Source organism: Cebus imitator, unplaced genomic scaffold (assembly GCF_001604975.1).
Source record: "Cebus imitator isolate Cc_AM_T3 unplaced genomic scaffold, Cebus_imitator-1.0 Scaffold411, whole genome shotgun sequence".
In the NCBI taxonomy this organism is placed as follows: domain Eukaryota; kingdom Metazoa; phylum Chordata; class Mammalia; order Primates; family Cebidae; genus Cebus; species Cebus imitator.
The window spans coordinates 191,250-202,239 of NW_016107726.1; the positions used below are offsets into that span (position 1 = coordinate 191,250).

Consider the following 10,990-nt stretch of genomic DNA (forward strand, 5'->3'; position numbering starts at 1 on the left):
GCTTGGCTCTTGTTGGCATATAGGAATGCTAGTGATTTTTGTATACTGATTTTTGTATCCTCAGAGTTGGCTGAAGTTGTTGACCAGCTGAAGGAGCTTTTGGGCTAAGACTATGGGATTTTCTAGATGTAGGATCATGTCATCTGCAAGTAGGGGTAGTTTGACTTCCTCTCTTACTATCTGGGTGTCTTTTATTTCTTCCTCTTGCCTGGTTGCTCTGGCCAGGACTTCCAATACTATGTTGAATAGGAGTAGTGAGAGAGGGCATCCTTGTCTTGTGTGACAGTTTTCAAGGGGAATGCTTTCAGCTTTTGCCCATTTAGTACGATATTGGCTGTGGGTCTGTCATAGATGGCTCTTATTATTTTGAGGTATGTTCCTTCAATATCTAATTTATTGAAAATTTTTAACAGGAAAGGATGTTGAATTTTTAATGAAAGCCTTTTCTGCATGAGATAATCATGTCATTTTTGTCTTTAGCTATGCTTATGTGATGAATCACATTTATTGATTTGTGTATGTTGAACCAACCATGAATCCTGGGGATGAAGCCTGCTTGATTGTGGTATATTAGCTTTTTGATGTGTTGCTGGACTTGGTTTGCCAGTATATTGTTGAGGATTTTTGCATCGATGTTGATCAAGGATATTGACTTGAAGTTTTCTTTTGTTGTTGTTGTTGTTGTTGTTTTGAGACGGAGTCTTACTCTGTTACCAGGCTGGAGTGCAGTGGCATGATCTTGGCTCACTGCAACCTGCGCCTCCCAGGTTTGAGATTCTTCTGCCTCAGCCTCCTGAGTAGCTGGGACTACAGGTGGTGCCACCACCCAGCTAATTTTTGTATTCTTAGGAGAGATGGGGTTTCACCATGTTGGCCAGGATGGTTTCAATCTCTTGACCTCATGATCCACCTATCTCGGCCTCCCAAAGTGCTGGGATTACAGGCATGAGCCACCACACCCAGCCAAAGTTTTCTTTTTTTGTTGTGTCTCTGCCAGGTTTTGGTATCAGGATGACGCTGGCTTCATAGAATGAGTTGGGGGAGGAGTCCCTCCTCCTCAATTTTTTGGAAATCAGGGGTGCAAACAAAGTACCCTGTACACCCAGCAGTAATCCCACAGGAGAAGGCAGCAACTCCAGGCCATGTAATCAGCAGCAAGATGATTATGTGATATGTCTTTTCACAGCAGAGTTAGATGTGCTCCACCAGTTATGACGGGAATCAATTTAAATATACTTTCTTGATCCCAGAAATTCAAGTATATGGGCAGTGGTTACATATGACATGGTGATTTGTTATAGCACAACTAACATATTTCAAATGGACAAAAAAGTTAGTATAATTTACAGTGTCTTAAGATAAATTTCCTTTGAATGGATGCTTCCTTTCCAGTGCTTTGAGGTCTACAAGACGCATCTAGAAAATTTACTATGGTGGAAGATTAAGACTGTTTAAATGGAATGGAGGTTAGGAAGGGGAAGGGAAAGGATCTATGGTTTTTCTTTTTGATTAACTGCTGTAATCCTGTCCTTCAGGCAGCTGAAGGAGTTTCATATTTTCTTTAGACATCATTAGGCACCAAAGCTCTTGCAGGACAACTTTGATGCTGCATGAATTTTGCTATTTTGCTGGCACTGATATGGCTGTCTGGTCTACCACTCCATTAGAACTATTAACCCCATTTATATTAATTTTTGTTACAAATCTTACAAAGGCAGGGTGCTTCTGGGCATTTAGGCTACATTCTATTTTAAGGCTGTATACTTGATTTTCATAAATTGTTTTTTGAGGCCCGATTATCATCCCTGTCCGTCTTGTGCCAGGTCTTCATTATATTCTAGACCCGGACTAACTTGCCATCTTCTGCTCCTTTCTGGCCTTCTTCGAGTTCTTCCAGCAGTAGGAAATTTCGAGGGACTTTTACTCCTGAGCCCATGGTGACTGCCATCTTGCATCGCTGTTGCCCTATGTTTTGTGTAATGAAAAAATTGAGCAATAGAAAGCAGGTAGTGATATAAGAAGTCAACACTGAGAAATAAAAACAGAAAGCAAGGGGAAAACAAGCAGCATACTATGTGCTTCAGAATCAATGATTGGTTGTCACCTTTCAGAGGATGGTGAAGATAGAGATGAAACTTCGTTATCTTTTGAAATATGGTCTGGACACTTGATTCTTAGGGCTGGTTCACTAATTTCTGAGACTTTGTTTCCTTTTACTGTGGTAAGACCAACAGTCTGGTTATTCTTTTCAGTTTCTTTACAAATGTTGGAGTAATAAAGAAGGGAGAACAAAATGAGCTGGGCTTTGGAAGCATGGAAAGAAGGCCTTCCTACAAGAGCTCTTCAGAAAATTCAAGAGCTTGAAGGACAGCTTGACAAACTGAAGAAGGAAAAGCAGCAAAGGCAGTTTCAGCTTGACAGTCTCGAGGCTGCGTTGCAGAAGCAAAAACAGAAGGTACCCCTGAAGCTCTGGTATTTGTAGTTGTTCACTCATTATTACAGAAGCACTGGTATTTAAAACTGTTCACTATTTTTGGATTATTTCATCTTTACATTTAGAGAAAAATGATTTTGCTATCTTCAGGTGGTAATCCCCCCCCCCCCACCCTGCCCCATTCCCCTTCTCCTTTTTTGAGTCATTTTTACTTGTTTTAATTTTCTCCATTTCTGCTTACCTGCTAATATTTAGGGCTACTGAGTTCCATTTCAACTTTCATGTGGAACCATGAATTGGAGATTGCTTTTGCACTGCATAGCAACAAGGCAAAAGGTTTCTGCTCCTAATTTGGGGAAGGTATTAGAGCATTTTGCAGTTAAATGGATGTGGCTTTCTGAGACTGCGCTTTTTACCTTGGTATTCCCCAACCTTTTCAGGGCTAGTAAATAAAAACTAAATAGTACTTTTAAAAATTTACCTCTTTGTTAGCTAACTAAATAGTGATAGTCATTGCTTTTAAAAGGTTTTTGCTTGTGGGAGAATTTTCTGGTTTCTAAGAATAACTAGTTTTAGCAGCCAAACTTGAGAATGAATTGTTAAGGGAGATTTATAGGATTTATTTTCTATTTTTTAATTTTTGAAAGGATAGTAAAGCCTCACTTTCTAGGATGGGTATGTATGACCAAAGAGGATATCATACATGACTTCATAGAAGTTTCCTATCTATTGGCTTCAAAGTGTGTTCATCTAAAATTTCTGTGTTCAACAAGCATTGACATATGGCTTATTGCAGCTGTATCTCAGGAAATTAACAGTGTTAGACTCATATCTACCAATAATACTTGGTAAATTCATCAGATAAGGGAGTTACTGTCTTCTAAACAATTCTCATTAGGTTGAAAATGAAAAAACTGAGGGTACAAACCTGAAAAGGGAGAATCAAAGATTGATAGAAATATGTGAAAGTCTGGAGAAAACTAAGCAGAAGATTTCTCATGAACTTCAAGTCAAAGAGTCACAAGTGAATTTCCAGGAAGGACAACTGAATTCAGGCAAAAAACAAATAGAAAAACTGGAACAGGAGCTTAAAAGGTAATATTTTGGAATGATATTTATAGGGATGATGTTTGTATGTATTGATCAGATGCATTTGTCTTTTCCTTTAACAATATAATTATTATACATTGTAATTTTTTTTTGCAGTGGAATAAGTAATGATTCAGTCTATATCAGTAACTTGAATAAGTGAAAGATTAAAAACAGTGATTTAGTTTTGTCATTGAATAGGTCAGTATGATATAAATTTATCAAATGGTTACTCTGTTACTCATGTATTCATTCAGTATATGTTTATCAAGCTGTTCCATGATTCACTGGGTAATACAATAATAAATAGTACTATCATACTATCAAATAATAGTATTATTATAATACTATCATACTATCAAATAGTATCAAATAATACTATTATTTGATAGTACTATTATTTGATAATATGATAGTACTACTTAAAATAAAACTATCAACAGTTGTTACTGAAAAGATGGAAATCAGTTGAAGCATACTGATGGCTTGTGTTTTCTCCGGGTGGAAAAGCTGTTGTAGAGAATGAGAGGAAGAACTAGGGAATTATAAAAGGATGGAATAGCATGGAGGACCCAGTTGAGATTGGAGACAGCATTTAAGCAGGCCCAATCTGCAAGGTTGTGTGATAATTTTAAAAAATGTTTCCTTTTCGCTGGGCGTGGTGGCTCATACCTGTAATTCCCAGCACTTTAGGAGGCTGAGGTGGGTGAGGTCAGGAGTTTGAGACCAGCATGGCCAACATGGTGAAACACCCTCTTTATTTAAAATACAAAAATTAGCCAGGCGTACTGGTGGGCACTTCTAGTCCCAGCTACTCGGGAGGCTGAGGCAGGAGAATTGCTTGAACCCAGGAGGTAGAGGCTGCAGTGAGCTGAGATCGCACCATACCCTCTTAGCACATTTGGTTTTATATTATTCTTATTATCTAATAGACTACAAAAACTACTGAATATGGTTTAAAATTTTCACTGCTAGCCTTCAAATGCATTGCAGAAACTTACTTTTTCTATCAATTGCCACTGATTAGGTTTCAGAAGTTCTCCAGCAAGTGAGGTTGAATCATTTGGAATGTTTATTAAAACCGTGGATATTTTTAATCACATATAGTTCAACCTAGTAGAAAATGCTTTTAGCTTTTTAGTGCTTTTTTTGGTGGTGGTGTTTATGGTTGTTTTTTTTTTTTAGGGGGACGGGGAAAATATGGTTTATGAAAATAATAGCAGGGTATACTTTTGTTTAAGTAATAAATACATTTGTTTAAAATGTAAGGATAGGGAAAATGGAATAAGATATGAATTTAAAGTGGAAAGGAAACACTGGTTTTGCAAGATTCTTCAAAATTTATCTCTAGAATGACCAACTTTGTGATACCTTTGCTAGTCTGTAGACCTGTAATGTTCAATATGGTGGCCATTGGCTACATGTGGCAATTATTATGTACTTGAAATGTGGCTGGTGCAAATTGAGATGAGCTGTAAGTATACAATGCATGCCAAATTCCAAAGATTTAGTATGAAAAAATGTAAAATATTTTATTAGTAACTTTCCTATTGATTACAACTTGAAAAAATAGTGTCTTGAAAATAGCAAGTTAAATAAAATATTAATTTTACTTATTTCTTTTTAAAATACTAACGGAACATGTCCATTGGACATTGCTGTTTCATACTATAAGCTGAGATTTAGCAGTCTGATTTGCTGAGAAGTCATTTTTAGCTCATAAGTTGCACTTCCTTCTCAGGTTGAATTTGGAGCTAAATGACGCCAAGGGCACTCTCTTTATCTTTTTTCTTTTCTTTTTTTTTTTTTTTGAGACAAAGTCTTGCTCTATTGCTCAGACTGGAGTGCAGTGGCATAATCTCAGCTTACCGCAACTCTGCCTCCCGAGTTAAAGCAATTCTCTTGCCTCAGCCTCCCAAATAACGGGGACTACAGGTGCATGCCACCATGCCTGACTAATTTTTGCATTTTTAATAGAGAGGGATTTTTGCCATGTTGGCCAGGCTGATTTTGAACTCCTAACCTCAGGTGGTTTGCCTGCCTCAGCCTCCCAAAGTGTTGGGATTACAGGTGTGAGCCACTGGGCCTGGCATTACTTTCTTTACTTCCTGTTTTAAGTAATAGGCCATGGCTAAGAGACTGGTGCACACTATTAGCCATTCTAAAAGAATGTTCATTTTTTATGTTATATTAAAGTCAGAGACATTAGAGATTTGGAAGAATTGAGCCCTCTTTTAATGCCTTTTTTTGGTTTTAAAAGGTGTTCAGAACTTACTTGATTGATAGTTCTGAATACCTTCATACAGGGTGTACATATATACAATATATAACTTATGTTTCCCATTTCCTGTAACTATTTCCAGCCATATCTTTTCTAGATGCATTATACTGACTTAATTTTTATATCTGTGTTTTAAAAATGTCATATAATACATGATCTGTATATCAAGTCTATGGTTTTGAAAAGACTGAGTATCCTAAGTAATGTCATCTGTTCTCATGATTTGAGCCCATGCTTCAATGACACTACTTTCTTCCCATGTTTCTGACGTTCTGGGTTCTTTTATATCCCTCTCTTTGGCTTAGAATATGCAATCTGCTTTGAATATATTCCAGCCCTCCAGCTCTTCTTTGCTGTCTGTTTACGATTAGTCTGTTCTGACACTGCTATAAAGAAGTGCCTGATACTGGGTAAATTATAAAGGAAAGAGGTTTAATTGACTCATGGTTCCACAGGGCTTTCCTTTTCGGCTGGGGGAACTTAACAATCATAGTGGAAGGGGAAGCAAACATGTCCTTCTTCACATGGGGGCAGGAAGGAGAAGAATGAGAAGCAAGCATAGAAGGAAGCCCCTTATAAAACCATCATATCTTGTGAGAACTCACTATCATGAGAATAGCAGGAGGAAACTGCACCCATCATTCAATTATCTCTCACCGGGTCCCTACCACGACACGTGGGGATTATGGGAACTACAATTCAAGATGAGATTTGGGTGGGAACACAGCCCAACCATATCATTATCATAGTGGTTATTATACACCTTCCTTGTAGCCTTTATAATGTTGTATTTTTTAGTTTATATTTCCGTTTCTTTTACTAGACTGAGTTCCTTTGAAGACACAGGACTGTGTTTATGTCTGGCACATAAAAGTTAGATTTTATTAAATGCCTGTTGGATAAATGAAATGGTTAAGAATTCTTAGTGGATGGGTTTCTTTGTAAGTTTATTACTTTCTGGGAATGTATGGCATGGGTATTCTGTAGCCTTTGCTCTAACTGATTTGTCTGCCTCTTGGGTCCTTTTTGAACAGGTATAAATCTGAGCTTGAAAGAAGCCAACAAGCTGCACAGTCTGCAGATGTCTCTCTGAATCCATGCAATACACCACAAAAAATTTTTACAACTCCACTAACACCAAGTCAATATTATAGTGGTAATGCATTTTTTTCCTTTGTATAGACAGCTTTTTGTTTAGATTGAAATTTTAATTCTGTAAAAGAAATGAATTAATTCAACTTTGATTTAAACTTTTATATGTTTAAAAATTGCAACCACTTGTTACATATCAATTTGCATATTTGTTGAATTATGTTGAGCTACTGGATTAAGCTTTTAAGCTTTTTTACTTTATCCTTCTGTGGTATATTTTTAAGGACATTCAATTTCAGAATGTTTAAAACACTTATGTTTTTATGTATGTTGATATTTGATTAATTTGATCCATGTTTTAATTCCCCAACCAAAATGTTGTTTCTACTTGCTGTTATACTAAGATACCCATTTCTAGACTATCAAAATTGATGATCTGTGAATTCCTTCATGGAATCAATGATTGAAATAAAATTGTATTTGATTGTCTGTTTCTAGGTTCCAAGTATGAAGATCTAAAAGAAAAATATAATAAAGAGGTTGAAGAACGAAAACGATTAGAGGCAGAGGTTAAAGCCTTGCAGGCTAAAGTAAGTTAATTATGGGCCCTATAATAGCATATGCAGTTATAGAATACTTTGATATGGGATAGAACAAGATTAGAGAAAAATCTGTTTTACATAGAGTTGGCTTTTTTTTTTTTTTGTACTCAGAGAAGGTTTTGGGCTTAGTGGAGGTGATTATTTTTTAGTTTTAAAAATAGGTAGAAATGAGTAAAATAGAGTGGGGAGGTTAGTTTATCCCTGAATATTAAATGATCATGTAAGTCTATGAAAGCAATGTCCATTTAATTATTTCCCTATTAAGACCTAGTGATCAGGGCCATTCTTGGAGACAGTGGGGCCAGAGAATTAGTCCTGATGCTCTCTGCCTGGCTTCGTCACCTGGAGGCAGTTGCTTCCTATACAGTCCTATTGAACTATTGAATTTTACTTCTACCATTTTTGTTCAGATGTTATTTGCTGAAAATAATGTTGAGTTTGGTTCTTACTGGTGGCCTTCCACAAAACGTAAGGGCTTGATGAGATGGCAAAATTACTGTTACCGTAAATACTGAGAATGCAAAAGTACCTCTTCCTTAGATCTTTAACAATTTTTATCATTTTCATGACTTTAACTCTCATTTTGATGTCATTAGGATTCTGATATGTAGCAAAGGCATTGCTTATCAAGATGAATAAAAATTAAGTACTCATTCTCTAGTTTGTTTTAGAAATATCATGTGCTTTGTCATCCAGTTCATTCATTCATAGCAATTCTTCCCTTGACATTGATTCCTAGAGTTATTTTATGGAAAATTTGAGTCTCTAGTAAACATTAACCCTCTTCCTACAGTAAAAAAAAGTGCTTGCTATAAAAATCTAATGGTGCATTTACCTCCATGTCTTGATATTTGTCAGAATGGAAGCAGAGAGAATAGAACAATGCAAAGCAGTAGATCATCCACAAATGTATATTATGTAATATTAAACACTCAATGTGACCTTTGTTTTGGGATAGTGATATGGTGGGATGTGAGATTTTTTAGAGTCCGTTAGTCTAATGTTTAATTTTGATTCTCTTGGACAAAGCTATAGGGGGAGGCGACCAAGGACAGGCTAAGAAAAGCCTGTTTTGGAATCAAAACGAAAGTGAACACTCAGATATGTTTAATGGATTCTAAGAAGGATGCAGAATAAATACTAAGACTTAGCCCATTTTAAATAGGTTGGGCATCAGATGGTGGTAGCTTACTCCTTCAATGCTAAGAAGTTGAGCATTAGAATATTCCATCACTGGGTATTAGACTTATGGTTTACTAGACTTGATGAATGTTCTTTCTTGGTATGCAGTACAACTGTTAACTTCTTGGTATTATGGCTTTATATTCTATCTGAAAATAAATAGCCTTGAGTATATACAATCTTGAAAGGGGTCTAAAGCATTTCTATTAACACAGAAAGCAAACCAGACTCTTCCACAAACCAGCATGAATCACCGCGACATTGCCCGGCATCAAGCTTCATCATCTGTATTCTCATGGCAACAAGACAAGACCCCAAGTCGCCTTTCATCTAGTTCTCAAAAAACTCCAATTAGGAGAGATTTCTCTGCATCTTACTTTTCTGGGGAACAAGAGGTGACTCCAAGTCGATCAACTTTGCAAATAGGGAAAAGAGATGCTAATAGCAGTTTCTTTGACAATTCTAACAGTCCTCATCTTTTGGATCAATTAAAAGTGCAGAATCAAGGTAACACTAAGCTAAGTTAAGTTTAAATTAATTTTGCTTGAGGTAATTTCACAGGTGATTCCAGATAGTTTTAATCCCAGAAAGTGCTTATGTTTTTTGTTAGGCACATTGGCATTCAACATCCCAGCCTGGTTATGTGAAATATACTGTCTTTTCAATAATGATAAAAGGCATCATAGTGTTGGAATGTACTTTTATTCACAAAGCTGTGCCTGGAAACCTCTAAAGTAGGTTAAGAGGCTTTGACTTAGCTTTCCAGAAGAGGCCGAGTAGGTTGGTTACAGTTTACACTCCCCATGCTTCTCATCTGGCTCCTTTTGTGACCCACAGAACCAGCCTGTGGTCTGACTAGCTTTGGCCAGAGGTTGTGTGTGTGTGTGTCTGCAGAACAGCTTTGCTGTGCCCTGCCAGGTTGTCCATATGGGAGCAAACCTGTAACCTTGGCTGCTGTGCCATGCTGCAGCTGACAGCCAAGGGTACCAGGTGGTGTTTTGGAATCTACTCTGTAGAATATAATAATTTCCAGTGCTGTGATATATTGAAAATCACTGTCAGTGTTCACTGGTGAGAACTGTCATGTAGCCAATGCCGTTGGAACCAATGTTGTGCGTATGTGGGGAAAAAGTGGAAAAAAAATCATTGTTAATTTTGGCAGTGTGGGAGGTTCACACTGTCTTAATGTTTATTGGAGGTAAAACTACCAGAGAATATAGGAGGGTGAACTTTTCACTGCTTAGCACTGATTTGCATGGATATGGGCACGAAACAAGTATAGTTTGCTGTTGTATAAAACCAAATGATAATTTTAACAAAGGTTGTCATATGTGATGTACTTTTCACAGTCTCAATAAGACAGCATTCATGATTTTAGTAAAGCATTTCCCCTGCCATGTTTCCTTTTGAAAATGTAAGAAAATCTGTTTCTCCTGCTTTCTATAAGAGTATTTGAACACAAATGACAATAGAAACTAACAAGTGAAATTAAATCCAATTAAAGTAGCTTCTATGTTTAGTGTAAATATTTGTTTTATGAAAGATTTCAGAGTAGAACAAAACAAATGATAAGTTATTAACATTTTGGGAAAGATATATATGAATTGGAGTGTGATTTTTGTTTGCGGTTTAAGAGCTAAGAAGCAAGATTAATGAGTTGGAACTACGTCTACAAGGACAAGAAAAAGAAATGAAAAGTCAAGTGAATAAGTTTCAAGAACTCCAACTCCAACTGGAAAAAGCAAAAGCGGAATTAATTGAAAAAGAGAAGGTTTTGAACAAATGTAGGGATGAACTAGTGAGAACAACAGCGCAATATGACCAGGCGTCAACCAAGGTACTTGACTTTCCATGAATTACTGGAGAAATCTTCATCTTTTCATGTACTTATTTGGAAAGAGTATTTTATACATAAGTTTATGAAGTAAATGTCAGTAATGTTCTTTGTTAATATATACTAGGCACTCTTGATGCAATTGAACTAGAAAGTTGTTTTAGAGCTGGTCAGACTGGGATCAAGTCTGGTGCCGCACTTTCCCAGCTGAGTGACGCTGGGCAAGTCACTGATCTCTTTTATGCCACAGGGGGTAATAAAGAAAATGTATATACAACATCTAGTCCAGTGTGTGGCACATAGAATAGGCACTTAAAATAATGGCACCTTAAAGGAGTTTTAGGAGATTTGATAGGATTTAATTAATCTACTCCTGGGGTCCTATATATATATATAGTTGGTCTGTTGTATCTATGAGTTCTGCATCCATGGATTCAACCAATTATGGATTGCAAGTATTAAAAAAAAAAAAAAAA

At 36.6% G+C, this 10,990-nt stretch overlaps 1 protein-coding gene and 1 pseudogene across 1 annotated transcript in view; one reads left to right on the forward strand and one right to left on the reverse strand.

Annotated features, from left to right (window-relative positions):
* Nucleotides 1–1,509: 1,509 nt before the first annotated feature.
* On the reverse strand, nucleotides 1,510–1,948 carry LOC108289696 (annotated as a pseudogene).
* A 309-nt stretch (nucleotides 1,949–2,257) lies between these two features.
* The window catches only part of CENPF (centromere protein F), a 51,122-nt gene continuing 42,389 nt past the window's right edge, over nucleotides 2,258–10,990 (forward strand). Inside the window, exons 1-6 of the mRNA XM_037731599.1 lie at nucleotides 2,258–2,455; nucleotides 3,333–3,529; nucleotides 6,839–6,960; nucleotides 7,395–7,486; nucleotides 8,896–9,187; nucleotides 10,315–10,517. Coding sequence (XP_037587527.1) covers nucleotides 2,294–2,455; nucleotides 3,333–3,529; nucleotides 6,839–6,960; nucleotides 7,395–7,486; nucleotides 8,896–9,187; nucleotides 10,315–10,517 — 1,068 coding nt within the window. The 5' untranslated portion in view covers nucleotides 2,258–2,293. The remainder of the gene's footprint in view (nucleotides 2,456–3,332; nucleotides 3,530–6,838; nucleotides 6,961–7,394; nucleotides 7,487–8,895; nucleotides 9,188–10,314; nucleotides 10,518–10,990) is intronic.